General features: G+C 48.8%; 2 protein-coding genes across 5 annotated transcripts in view; one reads left to right on the top strand and one right to left on the bottom strand.

Moving 5' to 3' along the window:
* LOC135811236 (RING finger protein nhl-1-like) overlaps positions 1-22,410 on the bottom strand; it is a 243,889-nt gene that overhangs the window by 195,775 nt on the left and 25,704 nt on the right. For all 4 annotated transcript variants that reach the window (XM_065324435.1, XM_065324434.1, XM_065324437.1 and 1 more), the window contains exons 3-4: positions 15,521-15,619; positions 13,214-13,288 (exon numbers count right to left, since the gene is read on the bottom strand). In XM_065324435.1, the coding sequence (XP_065180507.1) occupies positions 13,214-13,288; positions 15,521-15,619 (174 nt within the window). The remainder of the gene's footprint in view (positions 1-13,213; positions 13,289-15,520; positions 15,620-22,410) is intronic.
* On the top strand, positions 4,018-8,158 carry LOC135813174 (uncharacterized). Its single transcript, XM_065326388.1, has 2 exons — positions 4,018-5,495; positions 5,820-8,158. The coding sequence occupies exons 1-2, from the start codon at positions 4,109-4,111 to the stop codon at positions 8,156-8,158; spliced, it is 3,726 nt and encodes a 1,241-aa protein (XP_065182460.1). The 5' UTR covers positions 4,018-4,108.

The raw sequence follows: 22,410 nt of genomic DNA, 5'->3' as shown, positions 1-22,410 counted from the left end.
GTGCGTAAAGAACGTCGGTGTATTCAGTTGATTCACCGGGACCGGTGCCCTCAGTGCCGACAGAACGTCGTTGTATTCAGTTGATTGACCGGGGCTGTGCCCTCAGTGCGTACAGAACTTTGGTTGTATCCAGTTTATGGATCGGGGCCGGTACCCTCAGTGTGTACAGAACGTCTTTGTATTCAGTTGATTGAACGGGGCTGGTGCCCTCAGCGCGTACAGAACTTTGGCTGTATTCAGTTGATTGACCGGGGCCGGCGCCTTCAGCGCGTGCAGAACGTCATTGTATCCAGTTGATTGACCGGGGCCGGTTCCCTCAGTGCGTACAGAACGTCGTTGTATTCAGTGGATTGACCGAGGCCGGTGCCCTCAGCGCGTACAGAACGTCGTTGTATTCAGTTGATTGACCGGGGCCGGTGCCCTCAGCGCGTACAGAACTTTGGTTGGATTCAGTTGATTGACCGGGGCCGGTGCCCTCAGTGCGTACAGAACATCCTTGTATTCAGTTGAGTGACCGGGGCCGGTGCCCTCAGTGCGTACAGAACGACGTTGTGTTCAGTTGATTGACCGGGGCCGGTGCCCTAAGTGCTTACAGAACGTCGTTGTATTCAGTTGATTGACCGGGACCGGTGCCCTCAGCGCGTAAAGAGCTTTGGTTGTATTGAGTTGATTGACCGACGCCGGTGCCCTCAGTACGTACAGAACGTCGTTGTATTCAGATGATTGACCGGGTCCGGTGCCCTCAGCGCGTACAGAACTTTGGTTGTATTCAGTTGATTGACCGGGGCCGGTGCCCTCAGTGCGTACAGAACGTCGTTGTATTGAGTTGATTGACCGAGGCCTGTGCCCTCAGTGCGTACAGAACTTTGGTTGTATCCAGTTGATTGACCGGGGCCGGTGCCCTCAGTGTGTACAGATTGTCTTTGTATTCAGTTGATTGAACGGGGCCGGTGCCCTCAGCGCGTACAGAACTTTGGCTGTATTCAGTTGATTGACCGGGGCCGGTGCATTCAGCGCGTACAGAACGTCATTGTATCCAGTTGATTGACCGGGGCCGGTTCCCTCAGTGCGTACAGAACGTCGTTGTATTCAGTGGATTGAACGAGGCCGGTGCCCTCAGCGCGTACAGAACGTCGTTGTATTCAGTTGATTGACCGGGGCCAGTGCCCTCAGCGCGTACAGAACTTTGGTTGTATTCAGTTGATTGACCGGGGCCGGTGCCCTCAGTGCGAACAGAAAAACCTTGTATTCAGTTGATTGACCGGGGCCGGTGCCCTCAGTGCGTACAGAACGTCGTTGTATTCAGTTGATTGACCGGGGCCGGTGCCCTCAGCGCGTACAGAACATCGTTGTATTCAGTTGATAACCGGGGCCGGTGCCCTCAGTGCGTACAGAACGTCGTTGTATTCAGTTGATTAACCGGGGCCTGTGCCCTCAGTGCGTACAGAACTTCTGTTGTATTCAGTTGGTTGACCGGGGCCGGTGCCCTCAGTGCGTACAGAACGTCGTTGTATTCAGTTGATTGACCGGGGCGGGTGCAACCAGCGCGTACAGAACTTTGGTTGTATCCAGTTGATTGACCGGGGCCGGTGCCCTCAGTGTGTACAGAATGTCTTTGTATTCAGTTGATTGACCGGGGCCGGTGCCCCCAGCGCGTACAGAACTTTGGCTGTATTCAGTTGATTGACCGGTACCGGTGCCCTCAGCGCGCACAGAACGTCATTGTATTCAGTTGATTGACCGGGGCCGGTGCCCTCAGTGCGTACAGAGCGCCATTGTATTCAGTTGATTGACCGGGGCCAGTGCCCTAAGTGCGTACAGAACGCCGTTGTATTCAGTTGATTGACCAGGGCCGCTGCCCTAAGTGCTTACAGAACGTCGTTGTATTCAGTTGATTGACCGGGACCGGTGCCCTCAGCGCGTACAGAACTTTAGTTGTATTCAGATGATTGACCGGGTCCGGTGCCCTCAGCGCGTACAGAACTTTGGTTGTATTCAGTTGATTGACCGGGGCCGGTGCCCTCAGTGCGTACAGAACGTCGTTGTATTGAGTTGATTGACCGAGGCCTGTGCCCTCAGTACGTACAGAACTTTGGTTGTATTCAGTTGATTGACTGGGGCCGGTGCCCTCAGTGCGTACAGAACGTCGTTGTATTCAGTTGATTGACCGGGGCCGGTGCCCTCAATGCGTACAGAACGTCGTTGTATTCAGTTGATTGACCGTGGTCGGTGCCCTCAGTGCGTACAGAACGTCGTTGTATTCAGTTGATTGACCGGGGTCGGTGCCCTCAGTGCGTACAGAACGACGTTGTATTCAGTTGATTGACCGGGGCCAGTGCCCTCAGTGCGTACAGAACGTCGTTGTATTCATTTGATTGACCGGGGCCGGTGCCCTCAACGCGTATAGAACGTCGTTGTATTCAGTTGATTGACCGGGGCCGGTGCCCTCAGTGCGTACAGAACGTCGTTGTATTCAGTTCATTGCCCGGGGCCTGTGCCCTCAGTACGTACAGAACTTTGGTTGTATTCAGTTGATTGACTGGGGCCGGTGCCCTCAGTGCGTACAGAATGTCGTTGTATTCAGTTGATTGACCGGGGCCGGTGCCCTCAGCGCGTACAGAACTTTGGTTGTATTCAGTTGATTGACCGGGACCGGTGCCCTCAGTGCGTAAAGAACCTCGTTGTATTCAGTTGATTGACCGGGGCCGGTGCCCTCAGTGCGTACAGAACGTCGTTGTATTCAGTTGATTGACCGGGACCGGTGCCCTCAGCGCGTACAGAACTATGGTTGTATTCAGTTGATTGACCGGGGCCGGTGCCCTCAGCGCGTACAGAACTTTGGTTGTATTCAGTTGATTGACCGGGGCCGGTGCCCTCAGTGCGTACAGAACGTCGTTGTATTCAGTTGATTGATCGGGGCCGGTGCCCTCAGCGCGTACAGAACGTCGTTGTATTCAGTTGATTGACCGGGGCTGGTGTCCTCAGTGCGTACAGAACGTCGTTGTATTCAGTTGACTGACCGGGGCCTGTGCCCTCAGTGCGTACAGAACTTTGGTTGTATTCAGTTGATTGACCGGGGCCGGTGCCCTCAGTGCGTACGGAACGTCGTTGTATTGAGTTGATTGACCGAGGCCGGTGCCCTCAGTGCGTACAGAACTTTGGTTGTGTTCAGTTTATTTACCGGGGCCGGTGCCCTCAGTGCGTACAGAACGTCGTTGTATTCAGTTGATTGACCGAGGCCGGTGCCCTCCGTGCGTGCAGAACTATGGTTTTATTCAGTTGATTGACCGGGGCCGGTGCCCTCAGTGCGTACAGAACGTCGTTGTATTCAGTTGATTGACCGGAGCCGGTGCCCTCAGTGCGTACAGAACGTCGTTGTATTCAGTTGATTGACCGGGGCCGGTTCCCTCTGCGCGTATAGAACGTCGTTGTATTCAGTTGGTTGACAGGGGTCGGTGCCCTCAGTCCGTACAGAACGTCGTTGTGTGCAGTTGATTGACCGGGGTCGGTGCCCTCAGTGCGTACAGAACGTTGTTGTATTCAGTTGATTGACCGGTGCCAGTGCCCTCAGTGCGTACAGAACTTTGGTTGTATTCAGTTGATTGACCGGGGCCGGTGACCTCAGCGTGTACAGAACGTCGTTGTATTCAGTTGGTTGACCGGGGTCGGTGCCCTCAGTGCGTACAGAACGTCGTTGTATGCAGTTGATTGACCGGGGTCGGTGCCCTCAGTGCGTTCAGAACGTCGTTGTATTCAGTTGATTGACCGGTGCCAGTGCCCTCAGTGCGTACAGAACTTTGGTTGTATTCAGTTGATTGACCGGGGCGGGTGCCCTCAGCGTGTACAGAACGTCGTTGTATTCAGTTGATTGACCGGGTCGGTGCCCTCAGTGTGTACAGAATGTCGTGGTATTCAGTTGATTGACCGGGGCCGGAGCCCTCAGTGCGTGATGTAGTGATGTAATCATGTACATATGTATAGTGTGCGCATGCGTGCATGCTTGCAGTAGAGAACTCGCAGAGCTTGAAGACGAAGCCTGCAATGGCTACCTCCAGACTTGCATTGTTGTAGTGTTGCCCATCTACATTGGCGCAGTGAACAGGTCAAGATGACAACGAAGGGCAGAGTGCCCAAGGATTTTGTACCCGATTACGCCGGCGACATCGGGGCCGATTTTGAGCTTTGGCTCGAGGATGTCAATGACTACTTAGCAATTTGTAATGTTTCTACTGCTGCTGACAAAAAGCGTTTATTTTTGAATTTGGCCGGACTCTCAGTTCGCAAAGTTGTGAAGGGTCTGGTTATTCCTTCTCCGCCAGCAAATGATGATGGTTCTCCTGGAGACGAGTACGTAGCACTGACGGACGCCGTTCTGGCGCACTTCCGTCCCACCATCAATACGACGTCAGAACGTCACAAATTCCGGCAGCTCAAACAAGGGCCGGAGGAATCCGTCTCCACCTTCGTTGGCCGTTTACGAGAGAGAGTGGACTTATGTAAGTTCGGGGCGACGGATGTGGACAGCGTGGTTAACTCCCAGGTGCGAGACCAGTTGGTTACAGGTTTGAAATCCCCCGAAGTTCGTCGCGAGTTGCTCAAGGAGTCCAGACTCACCCTCGCAGATGCCATCACCAAAGCAGTGGCACTGGAGACCTCCTATGCGGAGAGTAAGCTGTATGATCCGCCGGCAGAGCCTGCCAATCAGTTCAGCTCAGTGGCTGCCGTTAGTGCGACCAGACAGCAACGCAGACAGCCACGTACAGTATCTGGTTCTTGCAAGTACTGTGGCCGTACACATGCTAAGGGAAAGTCGTTTTGCCCTGCAGCCAACATCCGCTGTCGCAGTTGTAGCAAGGTCGGACATTTTGCGGCCGTATGTCAGTCGCAACGCTCTGGATTAGATGCTAACGCCGTCGACGAGGAGCCCGCCGACCTAGCTGACCAGGCTCATTTGGTTTATGACACCGTGTACATGGCTGAGCAGACCGGGTCACACCGCCAGTTCCTCGCATCGCTATTGGTGGATGGCAAGGAGTGTGAAGGTTTGCTGGATACCGGTGCAAGCCGTACTATTCTCACCGATGACATTGTCCAGCCTACCCGCAGCAGTAATCGTGTCCTCAAGGCGTACACAGGCGGGGAGATTGCAACTTTAGGCATGGCTGATGTAACCATTGCATCTCCTACGCGTACCATGTCTTGTAGTTGTTTTGTTGTACCCCATGGGAAACATCGTATTCTGTTCGGCCAGGATGTGATCTCTGAACTTGAGCTGTTGGTTCCAGCGCACCTGGTGGACACTGGCAATTTGGTTGACACCGCACCAATTTCCATCTCCGTGGATGCTGAAGCTAGGCCGGTGGCTCAACCAGCACGACGTCCCCCATTCAGCGCCAAGGCCGACATTGAACATGAACTGCATCGTCTTGTCAAGGCAGATATCATCGAGCCAGTTAAGGAAGCGTCTGGATGGGTATCGCCGATCGTCCCAGTCCGTAAGTCAAACGGCACCTTGCGTTTATGTGTTGACTATCGGCAGTTGAACAAGTCTATTGTTAGAGAGCGACGTTCATTGCCAACCATTGATGAGATTACTGCGGAGCTTGCGGGAGCGGAGGTTTTCTCGGTTTTGGACGCAGAGTCTGGTTTTCACCAGCTCTTGCTTGACGACCAATCCCGACCGCTTACCACGTTTACCACACACTGTGGTCTCTATCGTTTCAAACGACTGCCATTTGGCATATCCTGTGCTCCCGAGATATTTCAGCGTGTTGTAACTGATCTCCTTTCGGGTTTGCCTGGTGTTGTTGTCTATATAGATGACGTCTTGGTGTATGGTCGCAACCGGGCGGAACACGATGCACGGCTCGCTAGCGTTTTGGAACGACTCAAAGCTGCTAATCTCTGCCTCAACTGGGGCAAGTGTCGCACTCGACTGACATGTGTCAAGTATCTCGGCCATGTCCTGACGAAGCAAGGTGTTCAACCCGACACATGCAAGCTTCAAGCTATCAGTGAACTGTCGGAGCCCACGTGCCTCGCCGACGTTCAGCGTTTTCTCGGGATGGTCACCTATCTGGGCAAGTTTGTTCCTCAGCTGTCTCAAGTAACTGAGCCACTTCGTTCGATCGTCAAGCAGCCAGAGCCATTTGTAGCTACTGAGAGCCTGATTGCGGCATTCAACGCAGTAAAGCAGGCAGTCGCTTCATCTCTGCAGACATTGGCGTACTTCCGCCCATCTCCAGATGTTCGTACGGCTGTCAGCTGCGATGCTTCGCCTCAAGGTTTGGGCGCTATCCTCTGGCAGCACGACGACAAGGGCCAGTGGGTGCCAGTCACTTGTGCCAGCCGATCATTGACTGATGTGGAGACACGCTATTCGCAGATGGAGCGTGAAATGTTGGGTGTGGTATTCGCTCTAACTCGTTTCCGCCAGTACGTTCTGGGCCGGGATGTGGACGTCTTCACGGATCACAGACCACTGCTCCATATAGTTCAGAAGCCGTTCGATGACGTCCCACCACGTCTCCAGCGTTGGCTAGTCTCTCTGATGCCGTATTCGTACTCACTCAAGCACATCCCAGGAAAGCAACTGTTGTGCGTTGACGCCTTGTCTCGTGCTCCGCTGAAGACCACTGTCTCGTCTCCAGCTGAGTCCCGGTCATTGAATGAGTACGTCAACATGGTTCTTGAGGCAGCACCAGTCAACCTTGAGGAGATCCGCCGTGCCACTCAAGACGACGCAACGCTCCACAGTGTCCTGCAGCGTGTGCTCACCTCATCCTGGCGCGATGCCTCGCCCGCTGAGCAGCCGTACTATCTCGTCAGAGATCAACTCACTGCAGCTGACGGTGTGTTGCTATTGTCGGCACGTGTTGTGATACCAGAAGGGCTACGCCATTCCGTCATGGCATTAGCGCATGAAGGACACCCGGGCCAGGAAGCCTTTCAAGATTCCCTCCGGCAGAGGGTTTGGTGGCCAGGGCTCACCAAGGACGCTAGTCTGTATGTGGAACGTTGCTCCGAGTGTTGGCGACGTCGCACAAACAGTCCGCAAGATCTTCTCCCCACTGAGATTGAAGGCGTGTGGGAGAAACTGGCAATCGACCTGGTATCTATTGAGGGCCACTCTGTTCTCTCCCTCATTGATTATGGCTCCCGGTACCCTATCCTCAAGGTTCTGTCCTCTACAACCACTACAGCTATCGTGGACGAGCTAGATGAAGTGTTTGCCCTATTCGGTCTACCGTCTGTGCTGGTTTCGGATAACGGGCCACAGTTTGTGTCGGAGCAGATGACCACCTTCTTGCAGCGGCTGGGCATTCGTCACATCCGCTCCAGCCCACGTTATCCACGTTCCAATGGCATGGTGGAACGACTCCATCGTCTCGTCAAGGAAAGAATGGTGGCACTGAAGCCTCATTTACCTTTCCGTCGACGACTGAACCAGGTTCTGTTCGACGTCCGACATTCCCGACACCGCATGTTGGGAACCTCTCCAAACGAGGCTCTGTTCTCTCGCCCATTGCGTAGCAGAGTTCCTACCATGATCCCTCCTCGCATTGTCAACCCCAGCATCCAGCTGAGAGCCAAGGCCACAATGGCACGTGATCATGACGCTCGTCGTGGAGTGAAGGCCTTGCCACATCTGCAGGCGGGCAAGCGGGTGATCCTCCATGACGGATACAATGATCCAGCCAAGCCGTGGACCGTGGTGGAGCAGTACGGGAGGCAAGTGGGAGTAACCGACGGTGTCCGGATTCTGCTTCGTAACCGCCAACATGTCAGAGAATTGGTCTCACCTGCTGCTGCATCGTCTGATTGGCCTGAGTTTGTTGCCTCCGTACCCAAGTCACCGCTGTCCACGCCTCCTGTTAGTGTTCCGGTTCCAACTAGCCCGGCCGCACCACAATCGGCGACAGGTAGTGAGCCATTGGTGCCAGCGTCAACGGAAGCTGAGGCCCCTTTCACCCGTTCTGCACTTGCTGACGCCTCACCCGCGTGTTCTTCGCCTCGTCCAGTTTCTCCTAGCGATGTCTGCAGGGATCAGACCAGCTCACCAGCCAGTGAGTCTCCCAAGCGATTTCATGATGGCATGAAAACCCGTTCTGGCCGTCAGGTAACCCTTACAGAGAAGGCCAGAGCGGCTTATGGATGACTGCTGCTGCTGCTGCGGGACAGTGTGTCCATGGACACGTAGAGACCATTTTACCGTTTTTTTTTGTGCTGAACATTTTTTGGTTTTGTTTTCTTCCTCGTTCACAGCCGCTTGTCGGTAGTATGTAGCGTGGTTGTGTTTTGTTTTGTTTTTCTCAGTGATTTGCAGTTTTTAATGACTGGCGCATGGCATGCGCATTCGCTTCGGTTTTTTCCTTTTCTTCTTTTTTGTTTTTTCTCTTTAATTAATTGGCTTTTCCTTCTTCACTTTGTTCCTTTATTTTGATTTCTTCTTCTTCTTCTTTTTTTTTATTTGAAGGGGGAGATGTAGTGATGTAATCATGTACATATGTATAGTGTGCGCATGCGTGCATGCTTGCAGTAGAGAACTCGCAGAGCTTGAAGACGAAGCCTGCAATGGCTACCTCCAGACTTGCATTGTTGTAGTGTTGCCCATCTACACGTACGGAACGTCGTTGTATTCAGTTGATTGACCGAGGCCGGTGCCCTCAGTGCGTACAGAACTTTGGTTGTGTTCAGTTGATTGACCGGGGCCGGTGCCCTCAGTGCGTACAGAACGTCGTTATATTCAGTTGATTGACCGAGGCCGGTGCCCTCCGTGCGTGCAGAACTATGGTTGTATTCAGTTGAATGACCGGGGCCGGTGCCCTCAGTGCGTACAGAACGTCGTTGTATTCAGTTGATTGACCGGGGCCGGTGCCCTCAGTGCGTACAAAACGTCATTGTATTCAGTTGAGTGACCGGGGCCGGTTCCCTCTGCGCGTATAGAACGTCGTTGTATTCAGTTGGTCGACCGGGGTCTGTGCCCTCAGTGCGTACAGAACGTCGTTGTATTCAGTTGATTGACCGGGGTCGGTGCCCTCAGTGCGTACAGAACGTCGTTGTATTCAGTTGATTGACCGGTGCCAGTGCCCTCAGTGCGTACAGAACTTTGGTTGTATTCAGTTGATTGACCGGGGCCGGTGCCCTCAGCGTGCACAGAACGTCGTTGTATTCAGTTGATTGACCGGGTCGGTGCCCTCAGTGTGTACAGAACGTCGTGGTATTCAATTGATTGACAGGGGCCGGTGCCCTCAGTGTGTACAGATTGTTGTTGTATTCAGTTGATTGACCGGGGCCGGAGCCCTCAGTGCGTACAGAACGTCGTTGTATGCTGTACACATGTATTGTTGATCCGATGTGACCAGCGCACTACATTTATGTGTGTACTGTCTATCCACAGCTGCATGGCCTGCGCCCTAGGGCCGCTAGACGTGCGATCGGATTTCCATGTTCATGACAGTACTTGACAATTATCCCCACCCCCTCCTCCCCCCTCCCCCTACACACAGAACTCTTGCCAACACCCCCCCCCCCCTTCCTGGACGCACGCATGCATCCATTACCAACACTCCCACTCCCCCCCCCCTCCACCAGACACATTACATGTACTTGTCAATTACCCCCGCCCCCACCCAGCTCGCCTCCACCCTCCCCCCTCCCCCCTCCTCCCTCTACACACACAACTCTTGGCAATACCACTACCACCCTACTACCCGTCCACCACCATCTAACGTAAGTATACAAAGTTTCGGTGCATTTAAATATCAGCCTCCCAGGCCTTAAACATATTTTGACACATTAACCTCTTTAGCGCGAGTGTCGTACTAGTACGACGCACATGAGTTGCATGCCCCACGACCGTCGTACTAGTACGACGCACTTGAGTTGCATGCCCCACGACCGTCGTACTAGTACGACGCACATGAGTTGCATGCCCCACGACAGTCGTACTAGTACGACGCGCGCTGTACACTGTACAGTGAACCTGCATCTCATAGTCGTGGGGTCCGTGTTGAGTCCATAGTGACTTGTTCAAACTATCGTAACTCACTCAATACTTGGTCGATTCTCACAATCGAAACATGTATCTGCAAGAGAAAACTCTCAGCTGGCGATAGAAACGTTGTATTTCTCGCCGGCCGAGCGCAGCGAGATAGGCGAGAAATGATTTCTCGCGAAATATTTTTCAGTTGCAAATATGGCATCTGGTGTGTTCTTTGTTGTCGCTTCTTTTCCTGACTTCTTCAGTCAGTTTTGAGTCTCACCAGTGTCCCTGCCCTCCCACCCTTTATTTCTGTGCATATTATCAATGCTTTTTATCACTGTTTGCCGTGATGTGCTTGCCATGCCTACATGATGCCTAATCGCCATTGGGGATATACACCCGGTTTTTTCCCTCACAAATGCGTCCGTCGGCGCGAGGGTTTTTTCCCGGCTGGCTCGGTCCAGGAAAATTAATCTGACGGTCCCAAGTGGTTCTGCATCATGGCCTATTTCTGCTATCCACTGGCACGACTATTCTTTCTGAGACACTCTGTTCTCAGTCCTTGCTTGCTTCCATACCTCACTCGTTATCCGGTTCACATCTGGCTGCGGCCAACTACCCTTCAGTCACATCTGGCTGCGGCCAACTACCCTTCACTTTGTGTGTTGTCGCTATTGCTGTCTATGTCTCTGTGTATGCCAGTATATGTGGAGCGAGAAGACTACCGGTTGTTGAGATATGTGACTCGACACGGCAAATTTCAACTCGATTTTTTTGCGCAGTCCGCAGAACGCGTATTTTCCATAGGGCTTGAATTTGCTACGTCACAGCATAGCAACAACTTCAAAAAATCAAAAACTGGATGCACTTGGATTCAGTTTTTGTATGGATCCAAGCACATTTCAAGTGGTCTTACTCACAGCAAGGTGATGTAGCCAGTGAAACTGACGGATTTGGCTAATGAGGGCGGGATGACAACTGGTGCCGAAATTAAAGTCACACCTGTATGCGACATGAGTGGGTTGCTATGCACCCACATACTTAGGCAATAGCAAAGTCACACCTTAGTGGATCCAAAATAGAAATCTGATGTCAACTTACTACTCCCTGGCCGTTTTTGACGTCATCACTTTCAAGCCCTATTGTGGATCATGTTTGCACTACCTGCTGCCATGGAAACAAGATTCGAATGATGCTAGTGGATCCCTTGAATCCCAACAAATAAATTGAGCTCCATACGAGCAAGGAGACCGAAAAGGGAGCTGAATATTTGAGCTCGGTTAGTCTTAGCCGTGCTCAAGTCTGTCGAGCGTGTGCATGAAGTTTGCTAGACTGTAGCACGGGTTTTGGTTTCGCTCCGAGCTGGGTTTGACACCAGTTTGTTTCTCGTATCCAGACCTTTCCAGGAAGCTCAAGATCGTGGAATTCGTCCATGGGAAGGTAAGGTTATCGACCTTTAACAGCTAGTACTTTCATGGGAAAATGCGACCTTTACATGTGTTGACATGGGGCGCCTTCAGGTAGCGTCGTGCTAAAGAGGTTAAAATGTCAGCCTATTCTGCTGCTGCCTCTCTACACTGTCACACTGAACCTTGCAAAACTGAAATAACAGCCGCAACAAATTTAACACCAAAAATCCCCCCAATTCCCATGCCGAAAATAAGTGAGAATACTTCCTCCGCATCATCGAAATTGTCGCAGTTTGACTGGTGACGTGTCACTTGTTACTGACAACTCAATAAGCTAAACCATACAAAAATTATTACACAGTATGATAGTCTGAAGGCGAGAGTAACGTTCCAGAACAGTTGGACTGGGAGTTTAACGTGGAGATGAAGGCCTCGTCGTCGCTGATGTCAATGGCCGCAAAAATATCGTTCCGAGAAAATTTCCAGGTAGGTTGTAAGTTGGTCGCCCCTCATCTTAAACGTTTTGACTTTCTCCACAGGACAAGAGCTGCTATGCTTATCGGCTACTAGCTCTGGACGATTTCTACTTCACCGCCAACAAAGTAAGAATACACGATCGTTGCGAGGTCGGTTGATTACCGTCGGCGGAATCACCTCGATGTTGAAATGAACTTTTTTTATCAGTGGCATACTGTCTTTTTCAGCATCACTGCATACGACACCTGCGCGTGCATCACCAGCACTACACGTAGAGTCTACACATCACCAGCACTACACGTAGAGTCTACACATCACCAGCACTACACGTAGAGTCTACACATCACCAGCACTACACGTAGAGTCTACACATCACCAGCACTACACGTAGAGTCTACACATCACCAGCACTACACGTAGAGTCTACACATCTCCAGCACTACACGTAGAGTCTACACATCACCAGCACTACACGTAGAGTCTACACATCACCAGCACTACACGTAGAGTCTACACGGCTCTTGCACGTACAATCATGTACTGAGTGTCTCAGACAGAGCGACACATTTTATCGCTCTTGCATGCATTTAGTTTGCTGACCCCTCAATGTTTCTCCAAGCGCTGCGGCTTGTTCCACGAAGTCACTCTCACCCCAGCTAAGGCAAAACAGTGAAGAGGCTTTGAGTGAATGGCTATAAGCACAAGAAAAGTGCAGGCTGACTGATGTCAGCAAGTCGAATGTACCATCGCAGCGACATCAGCGAAGAAATTGTGTCTAGTTCAAAATTTGAGCTTCCAATAACAGATAATAGAACTTTGCCGCCACCCTATACTGATGACTATCGCCTATATCCGATTCCTTACCTGTGGTATGACTGCTGGTGAGTAAATACCCCGTTTTATAATTATCAAAAATTAAATTATGAACTGGTTTTGAGGGAAAGAGACAAACGGGAAAAGTCTGAAGAAAAAATTGACTGTCACCACCAGGACTCGAACCAGGGACCCTCGCTTGTAGCCAGCGATGCTCTAACCACTGAGCTATGGTGTAGTCGTCATCCAAGCAGAGACCGTTCAACGTTTTCTTCAGACTTCGTAACTCACACTTCCTGTGAATCCACACAGGCGGGTGGGACGCAGCCCTCACTGTACCCACACACTTCACGTACAAACTAGCACGCGGGGAGCCCCAAGTCATAAAATATGAACTGGTTTTGAGGGAAAGAGACAATTAAAATATTAAATTGCGACAATTTCGATGACGCGGAGGAAGTATAAGTGTTGATTTACAGTATAGCGGCATACACATTTCCTCACCAAATCAGTGTTGTTCTTAGCTTACCCGTGGTCGAGGTGTCTTTACATCGCAGCCAAACGGACAACAGGAGTATCCATACTGACATTCTTCCTCGTGTTTCTGCAGTAAATCAATATCATGATTCACCCACACTAGCTGAACTTATCCCTGTCCATAAAGTGATCAAATCCCGAACGGGCTGACATCCAGTACATGTAAGGTGGAACAAAATTGTATTGTAACAGTGTGAGCGGACAAGGTAGAAATGGAACGTTAGCTGCATGAGATCATTTTGAGATACAGGCGTTTGAAGTTTGGCAAACTGTGGCATATTTTTTACCTGGGTTAGAGGGCTCTAACACAGTTAATTGGGAACTCGTGGCCTGGCACGAGGGAAACATGGATGCAGTGAATGGGATTTCGGTCTTTGACCACTTTGTCGTGGGTCTGATCTACTCACCTCCCACCGCTTAGGAGCTGCATCTGCGCCTTGATCCAAGAGGGTGGTGGCGTTCCTGCGGATGCGGAAAACTGGGCCTTTGGCCGAGTCTCACGCGAACCGTGAATTTTTTTTTTTTTTTTTTTTTAGAGGGCTCTATTTGCATCAAGCGCTTGTGCCTCGCTCAGCACAGGGCTTCAAGGTTCAGCACTCAAAATTTGAAGTGAATCCGTTATGGCTGAAGGAAGATATGGCAGCTAGTTGTGCGACGGGTGGCGTATTGACGGGCGAATTTGGAGGTGACGGCGATCAGCTGATAGCCTGCTGTCAGGTGCTGAGAGCTTCTCTGATTCTGAGAGCGTTTCTGAGTCAGGTAGTAGTCGAGAGCGTCTTCCACTACGCCGAAAACGACGGGGCGATCAGCGTTTTGTTTGCTGCTAGCTTCAGCGCGGTACAAAAAGACATAGGGAACAAATGAGATGGATCTTTCAGATGCAGGCGAACGTGGTGACAGCAGTGATGATGATAACACCAATGAAGAGGAACGTTCCTGTGGATGATGAGTTGTACTGAATGTATACGCCGAACCGACTTCAGAGCTCTGAAGCACACAGGGCAGGAGCTGAAGAAACAATAGCGTCGTGCACCACAGGGGAACGTATACCTGGTATATAGGGACTTAATACTAGCCCAGAACAACTAGCTAGCTGTTGCCCAATACATTGGATGCAAGTGGCAGACCTGCAACGTGCACTGTCTGGAAATCAGTGTTTTAAGAATTGAGATACACAGAATGGTCAAGGCTGGTGAACATGAGCTGAGTGGAAAGAAGTCAAATCGGGCCTCGGATTGCGGACTGATGTGTAACGTTACGTTAAGTACAGTTTCTCAAGTCTGTGGACTCGTGGACTTCGCCAATGGGCACCGTATTGGTGGTGCCTCTCCGGAATATTATTTCGATGCTGTGTGTTCAAGAGCTGTCTGTCTCCTGCCAAAATGTTACTAACTATATTACCAAGGTGCGCCGCTCAGTCGTCGGGAGCCTTAATGCATCAGAGCAGAGTCCAAGGTCGCCAACAGTATACGATGAGAGCGTGCACACATGGCTGAAGCAAGAACGCACTGGAATTACCATTCGTCCACCAAATTCTTCTATTTTTGACATGTGTGTAGTGGTATTTGATATGTGGATTGAGTACCAGCTTCAACAGTCCTATTATTTTGCCTTGCATCACGAGTTACTCTGGAGCTGATTTTTCGGCTCCGGCTGTTTCTAGTTATGTGGTTTTGTTGCTTGGTTCCACCTCAAACGAGTCCATGTGTGTGATCAGCTCATCTTTCACACTGATATACACTTGTGGAGAAATACAGGCCAAGATATTGGTTTTTTTTTCAGTGTTTAGGTTGTACTGCAGGGTGGACTGTTTAAATCATCCCGAAATAGACGTTAAAATACTGACCGGCATCTAGAAAATGGTGAATGTAAGGCACTTCCCACCATAGTATCAGCCTGAAACTTTGGGATCTGAAAAACAGATAGTTGTAGGTGACCTTCATGCAAAAAAAACAGTTTTTGCCAGACTGCAGTTAACGTTCCATTTCTACCTTGTCCGCTCACTCCGAGTTTCACGCTTGCCTGATCATCAGGTAACAAACACGTGTTATCTAACACGGAATGGGGTTTTGAATGAATGCCTGATGATCGCACAAACAAGAAAGGAACTCGGAGTTTGAATAAAATGTTCTGCCACCATGTTTGTCATTCTCCACACATACATGTACATATACATATAGCTGTACACACATCTTTACTCAGATATTTACTCAATACCTACCTAGCATAATCACCAGTCTAAAGCTATACACCATCAATCATCATCACTTGTACCTACTAACAATGAAATACAGCTTACCACATAATCTCTGAGGCTACCACTCCATTCACATGGCCCCGAATCACACTTGACCGTTTGCTTTTCCAGCTCAATTGCCAAGTCTTTCTCATCCACCAGCTGAGAAAACAAAAACAGGAAATGAGTGAGGTAAGCATTAGGACAGCAAGTCATGTGATTAATACCATCAAGAGTCTATAACCCCCCAGAGTGTGCAACTCGTGATCCTTCTCAGCACAAATCAGTGCCGCAACGAAATCCAAACTTCATACGTCATGTAGTGAGTAGCTATGATGAAATGGGAAGTTTGGCCCGGACCTACTTCGCCCGTTTGCCCAATTTGGGGTCTTTCTTTAAGAATCCACGGCCAGGTACTGTAAGTAACACGCCTGGAAAGGCTCAAGTACACAAAGAATTATTTTTAATAGAGTTGTCGAACAGTTTTCTCTTTTGAGTGTCTCTCCGATAAGAGAAGAACAATGGCCACTGTTGAACCTAAAGCAAAGCGCTCCCCATTGTCGCCGGAGTGCAGTGTCTCTGTGAACGATATTCGTCAGTTTTTGCTCGATCTGGGCTCCTCATTTTCTTCTCTCGATTGTCGAGTGTTGGAAATTGTACCAAAATGGGACTGAGGAGCAGGTTGAAGCACATCTACTTCGAAATCGATCGGGTCTTCATGCCGTGTGCCAAGAGCTATTTCCATCAAATCTATTTCCATCAAATCTTGTAAATCTATATCCATGCCTATTCTTGCTATCCCGGAGTCACGAACTCTCCCAATACAAGCTTTTCAGACAACGAGCAGAGAAACTCTCTTCAAATAAAAAATTCTGTGACTGTGAAATCAAAGCCGTTCTGCTGACACTGCATTGCCCGTGGAGCAAACGTTTTACGTGACACTTCCGTGGCTTGCTTCAAAGCAACCTTCAGTTCAAGTTACCGTAAAGTCGCGGATAAAATCCAGGTTTGCATACAAGCACATCGCGGATAGAAGCCTGAAAATCAAACGGGTCAAATGCATATAAGCCTGTCGCGCGTAGAAGCCTGGCTTCTATGCAAGCGCGGATCGGGTAGGTCAAGACTGCATGCGCTATGTACAGTGCATAGTAAAACTGCCGCCATACTGGTAGTCAGTGGTAGATCTATGCATGCCGCGCGTGGAAGCCTGGCTTCTACGCAAGTGTGGTGCATATAAGCATGGTTTGCATACAAGCCTGATTTGCATTAAAGCCTGATGCAGAAAGCGGCTTATGTGCTTATAAGCGATTATCCGCGACTTTACGGTAGTTACTTGGAACCCCCGCCGGATGTACCAGATATGCACATGGCCCAATCCGCCCATGCTTGCCCGGGGACCGGATGACGCAATGTTTGGATTTCGTTGCGCCAGACCCCAACCTGGAGTTGCACACTCTGGGGGGGGGGGGGGGGGGTTATGGACTCTTGATACCATGTAGACATCCAATCAAAGCGATGGAGAGTGAGAGTGCAGTATCTGTGGTTAGTTGAATCAGGTCCATTGCTCTAACCATGGCTATCTGTCTGAATACAGTATCTATGGTTGGTTGAATCAGGTCCACTGCTCTAACCATGGCTATCTGTCTGAACACAGTATCTATGGTTAGTTGAATCAGGTCCACTGCTCTAACCATGGCTATCTGTCTGAACACAATATCTGTGGTTAGTTGAATCAGGTCCACTGCTCTAACCATGGCTATCTGTCTGAATACAGTATCTGTGGTTAGTTGAATCAGGTCCACTGCTCTAACCATGGCTATCTGTCTGAATACAGTATCTATGGTTAGTTGAATCAGGTCCACTGCTCTAACCATGGCTATCTGTCTGAATATAGTAATAATAACTATTATACCTGCCATGAGTGAGTATGATATTCAAATTGTCAAATACTGTCGACCTACCCTTATAACGATATTTGCGTCACACCAAGAAATATTGTTATAAGGGTAATATTGTTATAGGGGTAACTGTTTCATTTCATACACATACGTCATAATGCATGGATTTTGTTCATTTTTTACATTCTCCATAGCATAAAAACTGACATACATGCACATTATGTGCACAGCAAGGTGCCCACTGGTGCCCCCATTGCATTTCGCCATGTCCCAACGACTTATCAAGTGAAGCTTGCCCTACCTGGATAGTAGGCTCTACAGATTCCCTGCTAGATATTGTTATAAAATGGAAAATGTCGATTGGTCAGCCCATTTTATATCGTTATAGGGGTAATATCGTTATAGCAATATTGTTATAGAGGTAAGGCATTGTATACACAAGTCAATGGAGTGATTTGGTTTGGCAGAAAAATATCGTTATAAGAGTAATATCGTTATAGAGGTTATCGTTATAAGGGTAGGTCGACTGTACTAGGACTTGATAATCATTGCCTCTACTTTCTCGCTCCACATATACTGGCACACACAGAGACATAGACAGCAATAGCGACACTACAGAAAGTGAAGGGTAGTTTGCTGCAGCCAGATGTGACTGATAAGGGTAGTTGGCCACAGCCGGATGTGAACCGGATAACGAGTGAAGTATGGAAGCAAGGACTGAGAACAGAGTGTCTCACATAGAATAGGCATGCCAGTGGATAGCGGAAATCGGCCATGATGCAGAACCACTTGGGACCGTCAGATTAATTTTCTGTACCGAGCCAGCCAGGAAAAAACCCTCGCGCCGACAGACGCAGTTGTGAGGGAAGAAATCGGGTGTATATCCCCAATGGCGATTAGGCATCATGTAGACATTGCAAGCACATCACGGCAAAATATGAAAAAAAAGCAATGATAATATGCACAGAAATGAAGGGTGGGAGGGCAGGGACACTCGTGAGACTCAAAACTCACTGAAGAAGTCAGGAAAAGAAGCGACAATGAAGAACACACCAGATGTCATATTTCGAACTGAAAATATTTGCGAGAAATCATTTCTCGCCTATCTCGCTGCGCTCGGCCGGTGAGAAAAACAACATAATATATTCTACTCTCTATTCCACTCTCTATTCTACTCTCTATTCCACTCTCTATTCTACTTTCTATTCTACTCTCCATTCTACTCTCTATTCTAATCTCTATTCCACTCTCTATTCTACTCTCTATTCCACTCTCTATTCTACTCTCTATTTCACTCTCTATTCCACTCTCTATTCTACTCTCTATTCTACTCTCTATTCCACTGTCCATTCCACTCTCTATTCTACTCTCTATTCTACTCTCTATTCCACTGTCTATTCCACTCTCTATTCTACTCTCTATTATAGTCTCTATTCTGCTCTCTAAGTAGTATATGTCGGGCGGGTTCTGTGGCGGGTACATGCCCTGCTCGAAAAATGGGGTACTATTGATAGTACCCCATTTTGGGGGTAAAAAGCGGGCACCCAGTTTTTTGCGTAAAAATGATTTTCGGGTGTTGGAGGTGTTGAGGAGGTGTGACATCATGATTGTACCCCAATGGTTGTATCTGATCATTGCCCCGAATGGGAGTGGGTATAAAAAGTAGATAGAATGCTGGATGGTGGTTCACCACTCATCCCCTTTTTTTCTAAACATTTACACTGATGTATATACCGTAAAGTAAAGTTGATCCGCCCCCCACGCCCCCACGCCCCCACGCCAAGTCGCTTCCCAGCTTGTTTTTCATGGGGGGGGGGGGGGGATTCGATCAAGGCTGTTTGGTGCAGTGTCGTTGTACGACAATGCGGTGTTGTATCTTTCAGACGCAAACAGGTGAGAAAGGTCAAACTCGACGTACACATTCACACAGACTCTCACCCGAATGTTTGTTTGCGCACTAGAAAGTAGTACGAGGTTGGCTGTATGCATATGGACATGAGTACAGAAAGACTCATAATTTCTCTACCGTATAATTCTGAAGTCGCTTCAGAGACAGAAAATCGAGGGGGGGGGGGAATTAGAGTGGGGGCGGATCAACGGTACTTTACGGTACATTGTTTATTTTTTAATTTTTATTTTATTTTTTAATTTTATTTTTTTCTGGTCCCATCGGCCTCTTCATATTTGTGCAGCTGCACTGTTGAGCTTCGGATGTAAAACAAAAATCATAATAATAATCATAATAATATGGGGCCGTTGGGAGGGCCCGAATATGCATGCGCATATATATTCGCATATTTCGGTCCTTTTGACACAAGGTGGCATAAAGTAGCAAATCTAGCATATTGTACCAAATGTAGCATACTTTGCTACAAGGAGCAAAGAAGTCATGTAATTATAGGGCAGATTGCGGAATGGACATGGAAATCACTACGGCACGCTCGGTCAGGGAACACTTCCAAACTTAGCCCGGAAGGAAAAATGCTCATCCAAACACGGGGCGAAAATTTAACCCGAGAAGAGAGTGTCCGTGACTCAAGGTTGCATAAAGTAGCAAATCTAACATATTGTACCAAATGTAGCAAATTTTGCTACAAGGAGCAAAGAATTCGCATAGTTATTAGGGACGAAATGAGCATAAAATTTGAGTATTCGAACGTTCTTGATGTTAACGAACGAACGAACGAACATTCTCTAACATTCTCGTCGCACGCGCGTGCTCACGCACGAACCGGCATAGGCAAGAAAAATAGTGGAATTTTTGAATACAGTATAGCAATAAACTTTTGTGGCGCACAAATTTCGCGTTTTCATGAATGCGGCTAGTTTGTGATGAGAATATTTTTCGATTTTTACCTCTTTTGAATCTTGTACTTGTGCTGTTTCCAATGCACGTACTGGTACTGAGCAGTTTGTGGCGATTTTTCTTCTCCAGAATGCGCAATGGCCGCAAAAGTAGCGAAATTTAATCACTTGCGAAAGTTTCTAACTTTACGGTACGTCTTTTATGATGCTTTCAAAAGTTGAGGCACAATGGCCTCCAACTGAGCAACGCCATACTGCTACTGCTGAGGACCAGAATGTTGCGTCACAGCAACATTTGTCATCAACTTGCTTCCTGTTCAGTGTTGATGCCATAGAAATAACTGCACTCCCAGAGACGACAGAAGAATGCTGAAAGTTACCGTAGTTGTGTTTTCAGGTGCGCATAGAGGTTGCTCGCCGTTTTGCCATACTAAACATACGCTGCGGGAAATCCTGCAGGTAGTTTGACTTCTCATCCTCGGATTTGGTAAAATGAGCCCAAGCAACAGAACGGGGAGCACGACCGAAAAGAGTTTCTGACATGGGAACAGTGCAAACTCGAAACAAAAGAAAACTACGAAGTGGTCAAAGGAAGAGCGAGCAGCCAAAATATGTAAGTACATGTACGAGTACTCATGCTTTGTTCTGATCTTCGTCTACATGTCGTCGCCTCGACTCCACAGCTCCAGCCAAGTGCCGGTTCAGATCGTGAACCGGGCACGAGCGCGCGCGGGGGTCGTGTACCACCTGGCGCAGCGCTTGTCACAAGCACGCAGCTACACATATTCTACAGGCGGTGTGTGAAACGATCGTGACTGATCGCGATGTTTTTACGGGTTTATCGTACCGTACGCACATTCTCAAAGTTCAAATATTCGTGAGAACTACGAATGTTCGTTCGCTGTGGCCTAACGAAGGAATATTTGAATGTTCGGTATATTCGTTTCACCCCTAATAATTATCACTGATATCAGTTCATATTTCGAGCATATTTCGAGCATATTTTTCTGTTTTTGTGTGATTTCGAAGCATATTTTGCATTAAGTGGCCAATATTCGAAAAGCATAATATGCTAAATTATTGAGTATATATTTGGGCCCTCACCAACACCAACATCTTCATTATGACCTCCATAATTAAATTATGGGGATCATAATGAAGATGTTGGTGTTTTTTCCGTGACCCACCCCACACCTCCTCCCGTTCCACCTCCCCATGTAATTCTTCGAAAATGGGCATGCTCACACACGTCATAAAGGTCAATTCTTGATAGATACGATACATATTACAAAGAATAATCACACTGAAGATCGCAATGGAGTGGAGGAGAAAGGTAGTATTTACAGTACAAAATTCAGTATCTTCCCCTCAAACCAGTGAAAATTCAGTTCTTGTTGCCATTATTTCAAGCTGGTATCAGATGAGAGACTACAAAGTTTACTCTGCGAATACAATGTACGTGTGAGGATGGATAAATCCATGACGTCTTCCGTGACACACAGTACGAGGTGGAGTTATCGGACCCTCTGATGTACACTAATGTTTGCATATAAGTAAGCAGAGTTACTCTGACCTAAAAATTTTACATGCACACTACCTTCCTCTTCTCCATTGCAATGGTGTCGACAGGGTTCAAATCATCATAGTCGGCCTCATGAGCCGTACTTTTGGTCTTCGACTTGTCACAAAAGCTGCGATCACGCAATGTGCAGGTGCCATCTGAGGCCACATTGATGGTGTTCATCTCGACGTTGACCTTCAAGATGCTTGTGGGCACGGCCTTCAGTTTCATCGGGGCCACTCCATCAACATACAGGGTGGCCCTGACGTAATTCTCCTTGGGTTCCACCATGAGATGCAATAGCACGGAATCATAGGCTTCGCTGAGATCACCGAAGTCGGTTACATCAACATCTTGTGGTAGGAGAATCGGACATTGACCAGCACCAAACTTGCCGTTACTGATTCGAATCAGAAACTCTCCAATGGCGCTTGGTGTCATATCTTGACGACTAGGCAATCCATCGTCAAGAATATCCTCCAACTCATGCCTCAGTGTGAAGCACTGTATTTTCCTGAACTTAATCTGCCGCTCTGATGACAAACGGAATAAAAGTAATACATTCCGGTATAATGGCTGCTGGGGTTGGTGTGAGGGCAGGTCCTCCTCATCAACCGGCGGGATAAACGGCGCGTCAGTTGTCAACCAACGAATTGGTGTGCTACATCTGGAGCTACTCATACTGGTTG

The sequence above is a fragment of the Sycon ciliatum genome, chromosome 3 (genome assembly GCF_964019385.1).
Source record: "Sycon ciliatum chromosome 3, ocSycCili1.1, whole genome shotgun sequence".
Lineage (NCBI taxonomy): Eukaryota > Metazoa > Porifera > Calcarea > Leucosolenida > Sycettidae > Sycon > Sycon ciliatum.
This window is presented reverse-complemented; position numbering and strand designations above follow the sequence as displayed.

What these genes read in the sequence shown, in the direction of transcription:
- LOC135813174 (XM_065326388.1), top strand. Translation starts at nt 4,109, where the DNA reads ATGACAACGAAGGGCAGAGTGCCCAAGGATTTTGTACCCGATTACGCC. An exon ending in ATCGCCGATCGTCCCAGTCC is followed by an intron (nt 5,496 to 5,819) that starts GTAAGTCAAACG and finishes TTGTCTATATAG; the next exon opens with ATGACGTCTTGGTGTATGGT.